Source organism: Siphateles boraxobius, unplaced genomic scaffold (assembly GCF_051911475.1).
Source record: "Siphateles boraxobius isolate OS27281-9 unplaced genomic scaffold, OSU_SipBor_1 8, whole genome shotgun sequence".
Classification (NCBI taxonomy): domain Eukaryota; kingdom Metazoa; phylum Chordata; class Actinopteri; order Cypriniformes; family Leuciscidae; genus Siphateles; species Siphateles boraxobius.
Window position 1 is genome coordinate 17,886,618 of NW_027509208.1, and position 19,813 is coordinate 17,906,430.

The window sequence follows — 19,813 nt, forward strand, 5'->3', positions numbered from 1 at the left end:
GCCCTTGGTTTTTATTTATTTTCAGTGTTTTTTCATTTTTGAGGAATCTGATTAATAAAAAATTTAACCTAAACTTGACTCATACGTCTAAAGTAACCTTCAGAAAATAACTGTGATGTTAAGCAAAATCTTACACAATAATTTATATTTTATGCAGGCGTATATGTATATACGTATACGTATATAAAAACTTATTTTGAGTGATAAACAATCTGTTATGTTCACCAAAGGCTGCTGCATTTAATTAGTTCATTATGTTTTATTCTTGTTTCATGGGTTAGATTAATGATGATTTAAATGACGGTGGCGATGATTTTTATTCTTTCTGTTGAATTAGATTTTGATGAGATTTTTTTTCATCCTTTTTTTTCCCTACTTGATGTTTTAATATTATGATTAGATGAAGAAATCACGCGCAGGAAACAGGATCCGTCCAGCTGTGTGTTGACTTCCGCTTATGAGCCGAGCGAGAGGCGTCATCACCATCAGTCAGGACCTTCAGATCAGACACTGTCTGCAGGATTATTAACACAGACGGGGTTCTTCCAAACAGGAATCGACAAAAGAAAGATCTCTGAGGTAGACTGGCTGGGGATGTGACTCTTGAGGCCTTTGTTTGTTTGTTTTTTCGTTTGTTTGTTTGTGTGTGTGTCTGTCAAGCGGTCAGTGATTTACCCAGGAGGTGTTAGCTGTCATGCTAACTGTCATTCCAACTGCTTTCACTTCAGTGTTTCCATTCTTCCACAAATCTTCCTGTCAACACGATCATTTGATTTCATGCTTGTTATTTTCACCAAAGCATGTTTTATAATTCGAGTCGATATTTTAGCGTCCTGTAGGGTATGTTTACATGGTTGTGATGACTAGCATACAGCTCTGTTTAGCAGGTGCTGGACAGGAACATCAGCTGTTTTATTAGATATGATCGGTAATGTCTGATCAGTTGAACGTTTGCATGAAAACTCGTACATTTAGGAGTTGTCTGGTGTCTTAATCTTAATATTTTGCGTATTCTTAATATCATATATTATGCACATAACATCCTGCTCTCACTAAGTTGAATAATGTAAAAGTCCTGTAAAATTAGTGTATTTGTGACAAATGATAAGTGAAGGACTCGTTGTTTTCCATTCTCGTATTGTTCGTGACTGAGTGAATGCTGAGTCTGCCAGTTTCTGTTTTATGTCTTTTCTGCTCACTGATTATGTGAGTGCCATTGATTTAGTATCAGTTATTCAAACATCTCTGATTAATCCAGTTGTTGATAGAAAGTCAAGGCAATCCTGTTCCATGAATTATGTAAGTCCCATCATCTGTTAGTGATCTCAGTGTTTCTTTTAGCCGTTCCCTGACCTGTGTGTTTCTGAAGCGTTTAGATTCTGTGATGAGAGAACACTGAATAATGCCTAACCTGTTAGTTTTGTTTGTGAGCTGTCTGTTTTCACAAAGCTGTTCCGTAACAATGTGACGCATGTGAAGATTTAATCAGTGTAATCACTTTTGAAGTCTGCAAACATTTTACTATCAGAATGTCCATTGTGAGTTTGGTGGTTTGTATTGTTTGTATTTGTTATCATGGCCAGATTTCTGCTTACAACCCATCCATCCAGATTTCATATCACTATTTCCATCCATCCATCCATCCATCCATCCAGATTTCATATCACTATTTCCATCCATCTTTCATATTCATATTCCAGTCCAATTTGTTGTTCCAAATATGTATGCTGTTATTCTTTTAGCTTTAAAACAAAAATACAATTAAAAAAATCTCCCATCCATCAATCATATCACTATTTGCTTAGTTTCCAAATCTGCATGCTGATATATATTTTTTTACCATTCAAACAAAAAATACATCTTTAAAAATGTTCTTGTAGTTATATTCCACACACTCGACAGTTCAAGATATCCACGTTTGTCAAGCTTCAAAAAGTGGACCATATGACTTATACACCATATTCCACGTCGATTTAAGCTCGTTTGTGTGAGAAACAGACCAAAGTCACATCGTTATTTGCTGAAAATCATCCTCTCCACCACGGAATCGTACCATTTTTGAGATTGATTCACGTTAGTAAAAATTCTCCAAAATTTCATAGGCAAAAAGGTCAATTGTCTATTGTCAATATAATGATTTATGAAGCACAGTGGACACAGAAGTCACTTTCAAACCAAGCAACTTTCTGTTGGTCAATGCAGCAAATCAGCGTGACCAGTTTGAACCCGTTGCAAAATCCGCTTGGAGGAATCTTTTGCAACCACGCGAAATTCCTGATTGCATGGATTCCTATTGAAATTGACCACATGTTGTGCAACAACATCATTGGTTCTCTGGTGTCTCATATAATTGATTGGGAAGCATACATTTTGAATTAGAAGCGCAAGTGAAATTTGAGAGCTAAGACAATATAGTCGAGAATGAGTAACTAATATTTCAGTCTGTTCCTCACACAAAAGGGAGGTTGAGTAAATGATGACAGTCTTTAAGACACCATGGTAAAGTTAAGTTTTGGCTTATCTGCACATTTAAAAAAATTTGCACGAAAGTAAAAGACAAGTAAATATATATACATGGTCTCAGTGGATGGTGGTTAGATTCTATGTCCTTATTTCTCTGTCTTGGCATCTTTTATTTACCTTTTCATGCCCTTTCTCTCAAACCCCATGTCTTTTTCCTCTTCCCTTCCTCTCGTTCCCTCTCCCCAGCCTCTCTTTTCCCTAATCCTGCTTTCTGGAGCGCTCTGCTGTACTCCTGGATAAAGGAGAAGCCGTTTTCCTACAGCTCTTCCAGCAAGAGAAGCAGAGAGCAGTCAGAGAGCAGAGGACAGTGGACTCAATGGTACTAGACTTGGAGTTTGGGTTGAGAGTTGTCCAGTGGGTGGAGGAAGGAAGCAGCTTTAGTTTGCCTATTAATGGAAAAAAAAAATTCTCAAGAACAGAAAGAATTCATAAATGTGTTTCATGTTTTTTTTTTTTAAGTACAATTGAGATGCATCTATGTCATTTATTATTTACAGGGAAACGTTTAACACATGTTCTTCATTCAAGTACTGTGTGTTACTAACTAAAACTATTGAAGCTGTCACATTTAGATACAACCTAACTACATTTATGACTAGCATGACAGTAGATTGGCTGTAAAGATAATTTGCTTTTCCAGTAAGAAGCTATGAGTGTAGCATGACACTATTACCTTAGTCACACTGTGTTGTACATTAGACAAACATACTCTCTTAGCTGTGCCAGGAAATCTGATTCATTTTAGCAAGTTCACTGCTTCACTGATTCATTTGAGTCATCAATCAATGGAGCGCTGCAGGAATGAGTCCTAATACCTGGAAATTAGTTAACATTTTTGCACTTCCACTTCCATCTGTCATGTCTCTGGTTACAAGGACTCTTTTTTGATTTTCATTTTGTTTAGTTTGTTCCTAGTTTATCTTTTCCTGTGTTTATTTCCTGTTTCCTTGGTTTATAATTATGTTCTTCTCATTTGTTTCTATGGTTACTGATGTTGCTCACCTGTGTCTTGTTTAGTTAATCATTGTCCTTTGTATATAGTTTATTTAGCCTAGTTCTTTGTCGGTTGTTTTCTTTGTTTTGTTTGTGAAGTTGTCATGTTTGTAGTTTCCCTATTGGATTATTTATTTTGTTTTTATATCATCCTTCTGTTTTGTTTATTTAAAATAAAAGACATAGTTGCATAGAGATCCTTGTAGGAATGGGCCAGCCACCGGTCTCAAGGATTACTGCGGTTTGAAAAGGTCACGGTTTCAAAACCTCTAAAATTTTCTGTTATACCGTTCCTGCGGTATGAACTTTTTTTAAAAATGTTTCTTCAAAGACAGAAAGTGCTGGAATCCCTCAGGTAGATTCCAGGTTTCCTTCTTTTTTTTGTCTTTAGCATGCCCGCCTCACTTAAGTGACTGCATTTTTTTTTTTTTACAGAGGGTAGTTCATTTATTTATGTTATAATTATTGTTGAGCTGCATGTTTAGGCTCACTTAAGTGACTGCATTTATTTTAGTTTAAGAAGAATTCAATTATTTTCAAATTTGTTGAATTAATTATTTCACCTGACATTCATGTTTTTCCAAATATTCTATATGTTGCTTAAAAACAAAATATATTGTGTTCAATGGAAAAAAAGAAGTTTTTTTTACCAGACATTTAATAATAACACATTTAGAGCTGTAATCGCAATACCACGATTAGAGATGCACCGATTGCAATTTTCTTCGCTGATTCTGATTTCTGCTATTCTTTTGGTAAGTGTGACCTGCCAAAACCAATTTTTGCAGATTCCGATTTTCTTTAAGAACTCAAATTGACAGCATATACAAACAAAAATCTATTTATCCTCAATTCAATTTTTTATTTTCATTTAAAAAAAAAGTAAAAAGTCAGTAATAAAATAAGAACAAATAAAAAAATTGCAAACAACTGCACAAATAAAAAGACGTGAAATACACACGTTTTTTTTTTTTTTTTAACTGTAGGTTAGTATTCAGGTAATAAAAACTACAGAAATGAAAGTAATCAAATGTAAAATAACACTGGTCTTCATCGTATGACTACAGTTTGCTGCATTATCACAATTTATCAAGGTTACATAAGTGTAGAATCTGCTACAATTTCAAAATGAGTTTCCTATTAGTTGTACTGACTCTAGATCTGCACTCTGATGCTCAGTGGTGAGAAACTGTCTATCAGAGGCACTGTTTGAGAACCAGTCATTGTTATTCCATAGGTAAAGTTTATATGTCTGGTAGTTTCTAGATGAAAACCTGCTGTGGACTTCAAAGCTATAGGCTACATGTTTGTAAAAAAATGAACAAATGGTGTAACCATAAATGAACTTCTAGGTGAATATAAAGCAAATACACATTGAGGAACGTTATGACTTAGACATCAACTGCAGAAGCTTGTCTTTAACTGCTCTGTTTGATGTTTGCAAGCATCACATTACTGTCGGCGTGGCTAGATTGATCCCCTTGACTAAACTGGTTAAATATAACAGGGTGTTCTATCCCCAAATCTGAATTACGATGGATTTACTTAAAAGTAGTTCAGCTTTTATGGTTTAAAGTTCAGTCAAATGAACTAACTAACAGGCCACTGCTCAGATATATGGTCATTATAGTTGAGCATTCACTTTTGGTCACAGTCTGGTCTGAGTTAAGACTTAAAGAACAAAGAGTTCCAACTCAAAAAGCTGACTAGATGAGTCACATTCAAAGGCATTGTAAAACAGCTGATAAATGCATCGTTGTGTTAATGCACAGATTGGTGCATAGGAAAATTCAAACGAACTCTGCCAAATTAGAAGCTAATGAACTGTATTGCATTAAATGATGCATCAATTGATAAGCGATAATGTAGTCATGATTTCAAAATAAGCCCAAAATAGGATCATTTTGCTATAATTCCTGGCTGACTGGACATCAAATGGATATGAAATATTATTTGAGCTGAAATTATTTCATTAGCTATATGAGAAAAATGAGACGGTGAGTGACAAAAGATTACATAAATTAGTCAATCACTGCTGTGCTTCCTGTGTTTGCCTGCAGAGGGAGCCAGAGAGGGAGGAGCAGCTCGACCCCAGCATGCCCCCCAAATTCAAACGGCATCTGAACGATGAAGAGGTTACCGGCTCCATTCGCAGTGAGCGGGTAAGTCCGTTTTTAACATATAAATTAACTAGAGCTGACTGAAACTGACCAGAGCCAGACCTGCACAGCTCTGCACTTTTACAACCCCATTGTGGCCTATGATCTGTTTGTGCTGTTAGTGTTTACAGGGTAAACAGCTCTCCCCTCATGTTCCTCGGTGTCTGTAGAACTTAGCCTACATAATCCATCTACAACTGCAGCTTTTATGCTATTACACACACACACACACTACATTTCAACTCCTGTGTTGTAAAACCCTTCAGAGAGCAAATTTTTCTTTATAATGTCACGCAGTTACCACATGTCATAATAGCAGTGGATAAACTGAGGTGGATGAAAAATTAAAAAGATGGGGAGAAAAATAAACAGAAAAGCTAAAATAAAATGAAACAAGATTTTGCAGTAATAAACAGACGTCTTATGTAAACTTACTAAACTAGATTATTTAAATGAAAAAATTATTTTTTGTTTTGGCCTATGCAAATCGATGCTGGAATTCTGTTTTACTTTCCAGGAGTCAAAATAATTAAGAAGATCATATTTTTATATAGCAAGGATGCAGTAAATTGAGCAAAAGTTATTGTAAAGTTATTATAACATTTATAATGTTAAAAAAAATTATATTTCAAATAAAGTCTGTTCTTTTGAACTTTCTATTCATTAAAGAATCCTGAAAAAAGTATTACAGTTTACACAAAATATTAAGCAGCACAAGTGTCGAACATTGATGATAAAATAATTTAATAAGAAATAATTTTTGAGCAGCAAATCAGCATGTTAGAATGGGATCATGTGAAACTGAAGACTGGAGTAACAACGCTGAAATAAATTACTTTTTAAAATATATGACACTAGAAAACAGTTGTAATAATACAATAAATTGTAATAATATTTAACAATGTTACTGTGAGTGAGCATAAGAGACTTCTTTCAAAAACCTTTGAATGGTAGTGTAAGTCAAATGGACATAGCAAGCACCAGTAATAATACATCTCTATTTGAATAACAAAACCAAGCAGTGAACAGAAAAGTCGACATAAAGTGAAGACTAATGCCATGATGTAACCGACATTAGCTCACGCAGGGGGTTATAAACTAGCGGAGCCCTTCCCAAGAATCTGTTAGTACCAATCTCATTATTGACATCCATCTTCTGCCAGTCCTAGAGAGTCATTAAAAACCCTGCCAGGCCTTACAGTCGAAAGCCTGTAAATCAGTGTCAGGATTTGATAACCTTGTGTATTTTGCTTGGGTACAACTCCTGACTGATGTATGATTGGGATAAACTGTTGGATGGTTGAGACATTAGCACATCCAAAGAAAAGCCTCCTCTAATTGGCCTCGCATAGAAGCTCGAACTCAGCAGTGAGAGAGCAAGAATGTGTAAAAGAGCTAAGATGAGTGGCTTTCCACGTGCCTGTTATGTAACAGCGTGACCCGTGAAAAGACCCAGTTCTTGTTTTTTAAATATTCCCTAGTAAAGTGCCAATTGGAAATGAGCAATTGTAGTGTTATTTGCAGTCATAACATGACATGTAAGCTCAGTTACTCATTCCTGTATACTGAATCATTTGTATGAATTCTCCTAAAACCCTGCCCTGAACCCTGAAAAATCATAGTTCCAAAAAACAGCAACATTTATATGAAAATGAGAAACGATCCTAAAAATGCTTTGAAACTGCCAGACTTTGAGATACTGGTATGTCTCATGAACTACCCTAGATGTTGGGCTGCAATGTGAAATGTTAAATGTTATCATGTTTTAGTTCCAAACTATTATTTTCTACCAAATTGTGTGGCATGAAATCAATCTGTAGGACAATATATTTTAGACATAGAAATCAAACCTTAATAGTTTTAGAAGGCATTTGTTTCAAAAGCATTGCCTATAAATGAATGTGAGCTTGTAGCAGGTCACAGATGACATCAGTTGTGACGATAGTGATTCGTGTCTCTTCACCACTCATTCATACACAAACATCACAAGAGTCATTGATTGTTGGAGTCGTTTAAAAAAAATGCATTTCCATTTAAAGCTTCTTCTATTTCTTTTGGAAAACGTTTAGTTTTTCCTTGGTAAGGTTGACATTAGCATGGAATTTGTCCCGATGGAATTTTAGAGGAGTGTCATAGGTCTTTGATGCAGTTATGGAAAGTTATATAACATTAGTCATCGGGATGTTGAAATGATCTGGTCTTAAAATTTGTTCAGTCATGGACTTCACAACAAAACTAATGGAAGGTCAACTAGATGCCTCCTGATCTGTGATTCATTGCACCAGAGATCAGATGGCACAAATGCAGACCACATGGACTTCTCTTGTCTCCTTGCACCAGTTCTAACTAGCCTGACACCCTGATCTTCTTAACTTGCAGAGGAACCTACTGGAGGAAGACTCGGATGAAGAGGAGGACTTTTTCCTGTAAGTCTGTAGTTTTGCATAGTCAACATTGACAAATAAACAGATCTTTGAGTATGTATAACTGTTTGCACACAGCTTTAACAGGAGAGCTCTTTATGACTATGTTTGGTTACTGAAATGTTTATTTTATTTTATTATAATTTATTTTTAACAGGAGAGGACCTACAGGACCAAGATTTGGAGGCCAAAATGACAAAATTAGACAGTATGTATGAGTTTTTATGACTTTTTTTCTTCTCCCAATTCCATGTGTGAACTCCATACATTCATAAACACATTTTTAATGGAAAAAGATGAACATGTGATACAAAACAATATGGATTGGTATAAAACTACAAACTAGGGCTGCCCCCGACCAAAGATTTCTCTAGTCACATTTCAAGCTTGCTATATATATATTTCTCATGTCTGTGAGGCAAGTAGCATATATGCTGAGTTTCGGTTCATTATTGTGACGTGCTCCATTTCACCGAGACCAAGACAGCAGAAAGCGCATCCTGTTTGTTTTGTCATTTTGTTGTTATTGTAAGATTACACAAATAAAAGTACCAAATACCATATTTGGATAACCAAAAATGACGGAGTATATTAAGTTGTTTTCGCTATTATAAGGAAAAATAGAAGTGATCACGCCGGTGCCTCCATGTCATGCAATAAAGCACGTTAATACTTTAGCTTCCACATTCCGAACAAATGCTTGGATATGCTGCTAATAATAGCGCACATTAATCTAGGCTAACATTAGAGCTAGCAGCCAAGTTAAGTTGATACTACTTACATGTTTCATATGATAAGCTTTACTACAAACACTTTCTTACAGATGCTTCCAAGACTGCCATACATCCTACATATATCCATAGAGCAGTTTTGTAGTCGAGATAGGCTCATTCGAGTTTGAGTCAAGACCAAGACCAAAAGAGGGTCTAAGACCAAGACTCCGAGTTAAGACCAAGACTATGAAAATATGGTCTTTAACAAGGACTTGAGGACCAAGACTTAGAAAATGTGGTCTTGAATTCGAACAAGTTGGTCTTGACTACAACACTTGCAGCTGTAAGTAAAATGAGTGCCGGGGATGGTTACCGGTGTGCAGCTTGGGTGTTGCTTACTGGCTGGGGTCCAAAAGAGCCCACCGCCAAGTGTTTATGATGTTCTGCTGTCTAGATATAGCTCAGGTCCTTCCTTCAATGTGCATCTGTGGGATTTATTTATTTATTTTTTTACTTTTTTTTTATTATACTTTTTTAATATATTTTTTTATCATTTTATCATCTGGCAATTGAATATATCTTTCAACAAGCCACACAAATTGAGGCAACATTGATGTGTAGCATGACCTGTGTGAGACACTATGGGGTACTTTCAGAAATGAACAATTAGGAATTCCGAATAGTTTTTCTACTATTTCCAAATAGTAGAAATGGTTCAGTTTAGTAATGTGGAGACGGATATCTAATAATTTCCACTGGCAGTGTGTTGTAGAAATCACAGTTATTAACTGCGCAAGCACTGCCCATGTCGTTTTGTTTTGCAGAATTTATATAACTCCTTATAATGGCATCTGTGAAAACACCCACCCACAAACACACCTCCTGTCCGAGAAGAAGGGAAGCACTGTAACCATCTGGGTTTCTATGACACAACATAATATTTGCAGGCAAAAGTAAACAGCTACTCCCAATATTCAAAAAGCCTCGGTTCCTGAAGTAACTGTAGTAGCCGGGCTGTGGGCTTTTCTTTGTTCTTTGTTATGAAGTTTGGTACATACTAATATGCTGCAGTAATTCTCCCAAAGGAAACCCTGCAGAGCTTCGCCTCATGTGAGCAGCCACAGGTTTACATAACCACGGCGGAGTTACATATAAAACAATGGAATTTAATAGGGAAAACTTGGAAGGTGAAATTTCCCTAATGTTTTTTTCTTAACTTTTCCGTGAACGTCTTGGATTCTTCCTGTTGCTTCATTTGCATCTGTGCAAGAGGTTACTCCCAGGTGCAAGAGATGTGCGAGTTCCTGTGCGATTGGCCATTTGGTGAATATCACGGTGTGTATTAGGTGGGCGTCCAAGCATAGAAGCAAGGGGCAAAACATCCTGTTCTCAGTTCATTCGCAGACTGCGTCTCCAAAAGCCATGCCAGCCCCTTGTGCCAGGTGTATCAGAGGAGCTAAATACCTCATAAGCTATTTAGTGCGTATTTGCGTGTCACGTCTACGAGTTCAAATAGTTCATATTATTTGGATGTGTCTAGACCACGTCTAGCAAAACGTTCTCACCTCCTCTCAACACTGCAGGGTCAACAGATCGTAGTCATAATGATATCTTGTTTAATCTCGAGCGGTTTACAGAAGAAGAGAGGGTTCTCTTCAAAATATTAGAAACACAGACACGAACATGTGCACCTGAGCTGTTAAAATGTTCTGTTGAGTTAAATGGAAATACCAGATTGTTCTCTCATGTTGTCTTCTCTGTCTTGGTGGCCTTCAGTGTGCAGTCTCAAGTTGATGAGGTCATTGACGTCATGCAGGAGAACATCTCCAAAGTGATAGAACGTGGGGAACGACTGGATGAGTTGCAGGATAAATCTGGTAAGATGGACGTGGAAAGCTCATTATTGAATCCTTAGGCACTTTGTGATTCCATTGGTTTCAAGGATTAACATGATTAAAAATTACTCTCAGGTCTTCTGTTGCTTAAAAAACCTGCTCAAGTTCCTTTTTCTTTTTGATGTGTGGATGGAAATATGCAATATTTGGAACGTTATTCCCGTCCCAAAATATTTAAGTTCAATTTAATTCAAGATTCGCAAAGCATACGTGAATCATTTCAGGGGAACGCTTATATCCGCACATGAATAGATTGGGAAGCCATATGTAAACAAATTATTATTTCAAATCAAACATATTCAACATCTCACTACACTTGGGCTGAAACAATTAATCGATTTAATAGATTAAAATCGATTATTAAAATAGTTGTCAACTAATTTAGTCATCGATTAGTTGCTAAATAACTTTTATTTGCAGTAAGCAGCTCATTTCGTAAATATTTTAAATCTGCGGTGACCAAAGTGTGGCAGTAATGAGCCACTGGATGTTTTACTAAGCCAGTACAGCAGGAGAAGTAGCCAATAGCTGGCCTCGTTTTATGTCACGTGCTTTCCGCACAGCGGCTCTGCGTCTCTGCAGCATTCAGCGAGACGGTGGAGGCAGGCGGCAGTGGAGTAAGCTCGAGAAAGAGAAAGAAAAAAGCGGGAGATAAAACTAATCGAACGAATTAACCAAAATAAATAAATAAATAAATAGTTCAGCTTCTCATCTGCGGTGATGCGTGTTGCAGTAGCGCCTCCATATCTGGCTATAACATTAACGTTACATATAGCCTATATAACACGCTCTCACATGTTTATTTTTTAGCATTTTTGGGAGGAGTAAAATTTACATGTGGTTTCAACAACCAGATGCATTTACACTTGTCCAGTTTTGTCTGGAATGAGTCTCAGATCTCCTCCTGAAGCGGTTTGAGCGATCGGATTCAAATCCGTCTCGAATGCGTTTCGGAGGGCATTTACACCTGGGCCTGTATCCCTAAAGAATTTTTGTGCAAAAAGTGGCTCCTAGCGGCCATATTCTAAGAAAATTCTCAGAGTCATGACGTTTTCTTAGAATTTCCCCTAAAAGTGACACGAAAATCCCAGTTAATATAAAAGCTATTCCTCAAGATTCCTATCGCTTAAAAGGGCTCCTAAGACGAGATCTGCTAAGAGCAGGGAAGAGGACTTTTAGTGGCTTAGGAGTTCCCCTAAGCAGCTGCACAAAATGGCCAACAGAGGAAGCAGGAGAGATGTCCTGCAAACACTGGATGACACGGAATTATTGAGACGCTACAGACATTGATAAAAGCTGAGCCGTGTTACCCTAGTTAAGACCACACTGAGTTGTAACGTTGTGATTTCTACTTCATTAAGGACAGCCCCTTGAGATAGGCCATCTTGTTTTCAATGGGGTCCATTTGGGAGTGAAAGTACAAAATATGCCAGCTAGGATATTAATATGAGCAAATAAGACACGAATCATTATTTGAACAGGGTGTAATGAGCTTAAGTTTTCACATATTTTAGATTCTAATGTTAGGCTATAACCCCTACAGCTTACTATTCATTTTCCAGATATTTTCTTGAATGTGAAATATTATTTACAATTACAGTCTGCATAAGATTAGAGTGTATAATTATGTTTATTGATTTGAGGGTACATCCTTTGCTCATTATCACCAAAAGTTCATTTTCATCAAACTTGTAGGATCAACCAATCACGGCTTTTGAAATGATGACTCATACCTAGCAACGGGATCAACCACACCTCCTCACTAAGATAGGATTTTCCATCCATTCCTTGCTCAGGGTTCACTGAAAAAGTTCTGGAATCACTTCTAAGCTAAAACTCCTGGCAAGCAATTTTTAGGTTAAGTTAGGAGCTCTCTGAGAGGATTCTCTGAATCTTTTGGGATACGGGCCCTGGTCTTTTCACGATCAGATAGCTATCCGATCTGAGAAAACAATGCTACTGTGTAAACAGCTTTGTTTACTAACTTCGGGAAAGTCACACTAGATCCATTTTGTCTCGAGCATCAGGTTGCGCAATCAGTTCGCTCGCAACATAAGTTATGGATTAAAATGGCGCTACCAAAGAAATTAAAACGGTGTTTACAAAGTGAAGCACTAAATATAAAGGCAGTTAATAACAGCAGCAGTAAAAGATTGTTTTTTAGTCACTGTAGTCAGTGGTTTTCAGCGAATGCTTGTGCACTAATGCATCATTTTTCCTGTCCTTTTAATCAAGCCTGTTAGCTTTCTGCATACCTCCATTCCATTCTCTTTTTATAGCATTTGTCTACTATTAAGTTTTAATTGTTTTTCAAACGCAATCTACTGCGGCTCTACTACGTTCACATGCTTGTTTTCAGTCTTTCTATATTTAATTTATGAATATATTAAGGTTTAAAATGTAAAAAAATAAAGATTATATTAGTAAAACTCAATGTGTGGCTTTTGCCCTTTTTAAAGTACACTTTTACACAAATACCCTGATTTAGGGTTTTATTTAGTTATAATAAACAATCAAATTAAATTTGCTAAAATTTTTATCCGATTAATCGAAAAAATAATAGTCTGATTAATAGATTATCAAAATAATCGTTAGTTGCAGCCCTACAGTACACTAACTGTGGGAAAGTGTATTGAATCTCAATGTCACATGAGTAAACCCTGCTGTTAGTTTCAGATTTCATCATACCTGATCCTAGTGAGTCATGTCCCATTTTTGTTATTCGGTTTGGGAGCTGCCTGGGACAAATGGACAGGAGAGTGGTTGAAATATCCCCAATCCCACAGAGTGATGTGGTATTTTTCTTATTTCAGGCCAAGATGTGAAAAATAAAGCTTCCCCCATGACAAAGCCACATGTTTGGTCCTGTTTTTGTATATTATCGAAAGCACTTTATGAGGCGTGCATGTTGATTGAACACAGTGGCTCCTGATACCACAAAGGTTAGAGTTCAAAAGTATGAGCAGATCTTGTAGTGTTGCATTTATTTGATTTTAAAGAGAAAAAAAGATGAAGTGTGTATTCCCACACCTCAGAGTTATGATGGTTTCCATTGGTTGAGCCAGTGTGGCTGTTTTTGCTGCTATGGATGCTCCGATACCTTAATACGCACATAATATTACGTAATATGAAATGATTTTGTGATAGTGCCACAGTGTCAATGTTACTCAGTGGTTTGAATTCACTGGAAAAAAGTTTAAAGCAGTGTTAATGTTAACTAAATTATTAAAAACCATTTTTGTTAATTGAAAAAAATAAAAAAATAAAAATAAATATTAGATGAAAGCTTAAAAAAATAATGAGATGGGTAACACTTTACAATACGGTCATTGGTTAATGCATTAGCTAACGTGACCTAACAATTAGCAATTTTATTTTTAATTTATTAGTCTTTAGTTAATGCACTCTGAACAAACAATGAACAATTCATTTCTACTAACATTAACAATGTTAACAAATACAACTTTTAATTTGAATAATGTCTTAGTAAATGTTGAACTTAATTAACTAACTAAGATGAATAAATGCTGTAGATGTATTGTTCATCGTTAGTTAATGTTAACTAATATAGTTAATTATGTTAACAAACGAAACCTTATTGCTCAGTGCTACCAAGAAATTAGAAATGTTGCCTTGGCAACTAACTGAAATATTATAAATATAAAAAAAAAATATAAACATAAACAAGTTGAAGTGTAAAATTACTAAAACGTAAAGTGAAATAAAACTACATAAAAGCTAAATTGAAAAAAGAAAATAAATAATATTAATTATAAAAATCTAAAAAATAAAAGCTAATTCAAAATATAAATATTATAACTGTTCATAAAATAACACTGGATGGCATCAAGCTGAAAAAAGCTAACAAAATGCAGTCGATTATTACGGAAAATGTACATATATGTACATCAAAACAGGTCTGTTCTGAGCTTGAGTAAGTGTTTTTTTTATTTATTTTTTTTTACTACACTTCCCACATCTTGCTGAAATTGCAATGCTTTTTATGTGGAGGTCCAAGTGAAGCATGGCGTTTATGTTGACAGGTGCATCAAAGCTCTGGACCGGTTCATGTGAAAGGGACTTGAGTGTCTGTATCCATTGTTTCCATTTCAAAAACAACACCTCCTCTTTGTTTGCTAATGGAAAACAAGTAGCTTCATAGTGCAGCATCTGGAAGACATTGTCACTCACAAAGGGGAATGTTTCCATATGTTGTCTGCAATGCTGCCTTTGTGCATCATGCGTAAGGATGGACAAATGATTAAGTAAACAATACTGTTGCCACATTTAGATTGCTTAGTCCTAAAGGTGAATCCATAGACTGTTACATAAGAATGATTTCATGAATTTTTAAGGCTAAATGCAAACCAATGTGTCTGTATTAGTAGGCCCCCTGTGTTCTTTGTATCTTTCTGGCTGTAAACACACAGGGGATTGTTGAATGGCAGTTGGTTTAAGCTCAGCTTTATTGACCCCTTGGTTTTGCATGCTAATAAGGCTGAACATGTTTAATTTGGTCACATGTATTGCAGAGCTGTAACATCCCAACATGGCATCATGAAAGTCAACAAGCATCTCTAGGAGACAAAGATAATCCATATAAAACAGTCTCAGTTTGTTATGAGTGTATGCCATTATATATATAACAAGCATGCATGGAAGTATACCTTAGTACTACTGATCCTCTTATGTCACATGACTTTCAGAAAGCCTATCGGACAATGCGTCAGCGTTCAGCAGTAGAGCCAAGCATCTCCACAGAAGGATGTGGTGGAGAGACATGAAGGTGAGCCTCCATCCTGGATGATCTACCACATCTGAAGGGCCTTTAATTTTGTGAAAAATTACTCCATGGGTGTAGAAACTATAAATTTGATATTATTTTTCTCTTTAATCTGTAGAAACGAAAAATGAAACAGAAAAATGGCGCAATCATGTCCCGCGGTCTGCCATTTGGGTCTTTTAGCCCTGTTTATCCTATATACCTTGTAATATATATATTTTTTCTGTCCCCAGATGAAAATGATTGTAGCGTTGGTAGTGGTCATCCTTCTCCTTATCATAATCAGTAAGTACACACACACACACACACACACACACTCACACTCTTCTTAATGCAAGCATGACCTTTTTTACCCATGTAAACTGTCAGTACAATCCATTTGCTTTTATACTGAGGCTAGGGAGTATTTGACTTCAGGTTTTCTTTCTCTTGAATTTACATCCCTCTTTTTTGTTTTTGTTTTTTGCAGTTCCTGTGATCTTGCAGTATCGCTAGTGTCTGGCAGGGAGGTTAGAGGCATAACGTACTCTTCCTCCTTCCTCTCCCTCATTTTCTGCTGTCATTCCTCCGTACCAGAGGGGGCGCTGCACAGGGTTGGGCTGCCCACTGTATTTGCCTACTTTGGCAGGGTCTGGAAACAAAACAAACAGGGGCAGAGTTTATTTTGTGCGTGTACGACAACACAACATATCAAGCTCTCACAACGAAGGCACAACACTGGTGCAGACCAATCTCTTGTATGCGCACAAACACAAAGGTTATTTTGTTGTATATGCATTCAGTAAGACTTAAGACAAATTAAAAATGTACTATACACAGAGAAAATGTTTAGCCCTGCATTCTGGTGGTATTTCGATGTCCTCTTTACAGTTAGTTTTACGCTAGAGCCGTTCTGCTTACACCATGATGCGCACGTACATTTAACAAATACAGGGGTCCTTTCTCACATATGTAGGTCTATGAAATACTGTCTTCTCATGTGGGCGGGGCCAAATAGGAAACCTGATGATGTCACGCTGCACCATGGCTGTGATCTCATCATCTGTCTGTATAACTTCTGGAAGTTTTAACATGGACAAAACATTGGGTATAATTCAAGTTAGTCTGAAAAGAAACAAGTAATGTTACTTAATATTTGCTGCTATTACCTGCTGGGGGTTTTTTCTTCATATTTGGCAACCATGTTTTAATTGATCGTGCTTAATTGTATTGAGTTGGTATTATTTTATTTTAAGCTTAGTTATCTTCACTGATGTAATTTGAACAGCTTGTTAATGGTCAGTAATGTAATAGTCGTGTGTGATAATGATTTGGTTGACTATTGCTGAAGGTTACCTGAACTCAACTGTAAACTTTGATCCATATCATTTTACTGACTTGTTTTTCTTTGTTATATTTATTTGTAAATATCTATTCCCAATGTAAGTCGGCGTTGACTTCCCATTGGGAGACTGTGAAATAATCTTGCATTTGAAATAAAGTGATTTTAAAGGGCGTTTAATCTAATTCATTGCAGAGAGAGGAAAGTGAGACAGGAAAACTGATGGATACGAGGTGTGTTTGAGTCGGGTATGATACGTTAGGATTTCAGTGACACGCAATAAAAAATAAGAGATGGGAGTAAAGACAAATTATAAAAATTATATTTCAATGCTTTTTATCGCAAAAGTATTGCGTTCCCTCACAAGAAAGTGTATTTCTTTCCCCCAAGAAACGTGGCATTCGCTTGCATTGCATTTTTGTTCTCTCGCAAAACTATTGCGTTGCGTTCCCGTTCCCTGTTACTGTTCTCGGCCCAATAAGAAAATTTGGCCAATATATTAAAGGCGATAAATAATGGATAATTTCCTTCAGCTGAGACACTTCAGATGCGCACTGTTCACCATGATGGTTTTGAATTGCTTGAAATATGATTGGAAACACTTCAAAAAGGAAAATATAGTTAAGTGCAACATTTACAGCACAAATCTGTCATATAGGCTACGTCAAATTATAATGAGAACATTATAATTGTGTGCTTGGGACATGGCTTTTTATGGTGAGACTTTTGTTTTAGTAATCAGGCTCTCAAATTATATACAAATCTGGATTTAGATTTATCGACCAATATATCGGTTATCGTCTCCGGTCACATTTATATGTAAATTGCGCAAGCTTATTTTGTCCATTAGATTGAATTTATTGAAAACCCCTCCCCCATACATTCACCCTTCCATAGAACTTCCCCCTCGAAGAAATGGACAGAAGTGGTTGAAAGTGGACAAAAGAGACAGATTAAAACACCAGGTGCAAACACCAGGTTTCCTCCCATTGTCTTTTTAGGGGATCCGTAGAATGGCCCGTAACCTTCAAGACTTGTGTGATGCTTCAAAAACTGTGCATTTTATCGTTTTATTTGAGGAACTTGGTTTTTTTTCTAATAATATACGTTTCTCATCAGCCACAGTAATTTCTCCTAGCTCTTTGGCAATTAATATACATAAGAAGCAGTAGGTCAGTTCAATAGATTTGTATACCTCCATAAATGGTGTATATAGTGTAACTCAGGCGACCTGAATTATACTCAGTAACGGTCTCGTCTTCAGTAATAGTTTTTGTTTCGCATGTATGGTTTATTAAGTCCTTTTAGAACTAAGTACTATTACTTTCTTTACCACTGAAATTCAACTCCCTGATCAGCACTTAAAGGTCTGATTCAAACAACAGCTCCTGAGTTTTTATTCCCCTTTAAGTATCATTACGTTCCTCACACTGAATTACTTTACTTTCAGCCATTTATCCTTCTTTTCCTGCACTTTTATATCTTTGTCTGTTCTTCTCATCTCAGTCATGCACTCTGGTTCCCATGTGTTCATGGCAGACGGCTTAACTCCATCTGTAGTTACCCATTTTGGACAAAGAGAGTTCAGAGACAGGCAAAAATCAGTCTGACTGGTACACCAATGAGTGTCCAGGTCTTGCCAAAGTTTATGATATTCTGGTCTCTAGCTTCATTGTAAGTTGTTTATAAATCTGATCCAAGATGGATGACTTTAGGTGTTATAACGCTTTGTACAAGTGTGGATGGAACTATTTAACTTTATTTTTGTTGGAGTGTCATTGGAGTGTCGTTAGCAAATTCTCCAATCAGTAATTAATCTCTACCATGAAGAACGTCTCTCATTAGTTACATAACTAAGGTTTTTCCGCTCTCTCCCCAGGCAACACGTCTAAATTGTGTGTATGCCATTCACAATAGTCTTAGATCTTTCACAAAAATAAGACATTTCAAAGTAATTTTTGCATATATATATATATATATATATATATATACACTTTTTTTTAAGTTTGTCAGTCAATAAATGCTATTGAAGGTTTGTTGCAGATTTGCAGTTCTGAACTTGCTGGAATCTGTTCAATACTGAAAACAAAAGGTCATATATTTGTGTGACAGATATCATAAATCACAATCCGATGTTTGTATGGAACTTTGTAAATGACATGAATAGGATTGCAGATATTAACTGATAGACAGCGGGAATGTTTATGAATTGCATTGACCGAAGGAATGTAAGCCTTGATTCTACAACATCCTTCATTGTCAGCGTCTCAAGTTATAGAACGAGTATTATAGAATGAGTGTTTGTCAAAGGATTTAGTTGGGTATAATTTGCAGGCATGGTCTTGTAAATACACAGTTTCTGGTAAATGTCTAAATGTGGTAATAGATTAAATGAAGCCTGCAAGGTGAAATTTGAGAGCTCTGATGGTGGTCCTGAAGAACGGCCAGAAGGTTGCAAGCAGAGGTGTTGAAAACAAAAGTAAGATGTTAAAACTTCCAGCCCCAAAAGGTATTTGTCCACATTTCAGATGTACCAATGTCGTAACATTTTATAACAAAATATTAAACTAAGTGACATTTATTTTTAAGACCTCAAGCTCATTTTTCCCCCCAAGCAAAACATTTAACAAAAACAAGTTTGATCGATTATAAAACAATAGATATTTAAAATAAAAAAAACCATTTGGGCACTTTGTGAATGTCAAATGTTATTGAAACATATGTGATGAACTAGTCCTGTGGTTATTCTGTTAGGACAGCTGTGCGAACTTGAAGAGAACTGACATCTGCTAAAAATCACCTTAGCACCTCTCGGTTAAAAGTCATTGCAAAATTGCTCAGAAAAGTTAGAAAGAAATGATCTGGCATAATTTGTTTGCAGATGTGACGTGGTTTCATATTTTGTCATCCATACAGTGAAATTAATTTATTTTTAAATGTGATGTTTAAATACTTTTTGGGACCATTTGACTATCACATCAACAGGTAGTTTTGGGAAGAAAT

The 19,813-nt window shown here is 36.2% G+C and overlaps 1 protein-coding gene and 1 long non-coding RNA gene across 4 annotated transcripts; one reads left to right on the forward strand and one right to left on the reverse strand.

Annotated features, from left to right (window-relative positions):
• The first annotated feature begins 452 nt into the window (after nucleotides 1-452).
• vamp4 (vesicle-associated membrane protein 4) lies at nucleotides 453-16,984 on the forward strand. 3 transcript variants are annotated; one of them, XM_077220757.1, is made up of 8 exons: nucleotides 453-579; nucleotides 5,577-5,678; nucleotides 8,055-8,101; nucleotides 8,256-8,306; nucleotides 10,588-10,688; nucleotides 15,413-15,492; nucleotides 15,723-15,774; nucleotides 15,959-16,984. In XM_077220757.1, exons 2-8 carry the CDS (start codon nucleotides 5,613-5,615, stop codon nucleotides 15,982-15,984), a joined length of 423 nt encoding a protein of 140 aa, XP_077076872.1. In that variant the 5' UTR covers nucleotides 453-579; nucleotides 5,577-5,612; the 3' UTR covers nucleotides 15,985-16,984. The 3 variants fall into 3 exon arrangements, with proteins under 3 accessions (XP_077076872.1, XP_077076875.1, XP_077076873.1); XM_077220758.1 differs by having other exon boundaries at nucleotides 498-614; XM_077220760.1 differs by lacking the exons at nucleotides 15,413-15,492; nucleotides 15,723-15,774; nucleotides 15,959-16,984 and adding an exon at nucleotides 13,377-13,556 and having other exon boundaries at nucleotides 466-579.
• Nucleotides 15,200-15,458, reverse strand: LOC143729477 (uncharacterized). Its single transcript, XR_013200011.1, has 2 exons — nucleotides 15,374-15,458; nucleotides 15,200-15,283 (listed from the first exon to the last, which is right to left on the reverse strand). It is a non-coding gene; the product is annotated as an uncharacterized LOC143729477 (long non-coding RNA).
• Nucleotides 16,985-19,813: the final 2,829 nt, after the last annotated feature.

What these genes read in the sequence shown, in the direction of transcription:
- vamp4 (XM_077220757.1), top strand. Translation starts at nt 5,613, where the DNA reads ATGCCCCCCAAATTCAAACGGCATCTGAACGATGAAGAGGTTACCGGC. An exon ending in CAAAATGACAAAATTAGACA is followed by an intron (nt 8,307 to 10,587) that starts GTATGTATGAGT and finishes GGTGGCCTTCAG; the next exon opens with TGTGCAGTCTCAAGTTGATG. An exon ending in TGTGGTGGAGAGACATGAAG is followed by an intron (nt 15,493 to 15,722) that starts GTGAGCCTCCAT and finishes TTCTGTCCCCAG; the next exon opens with ATGAAAATGATTGTAGCGTT.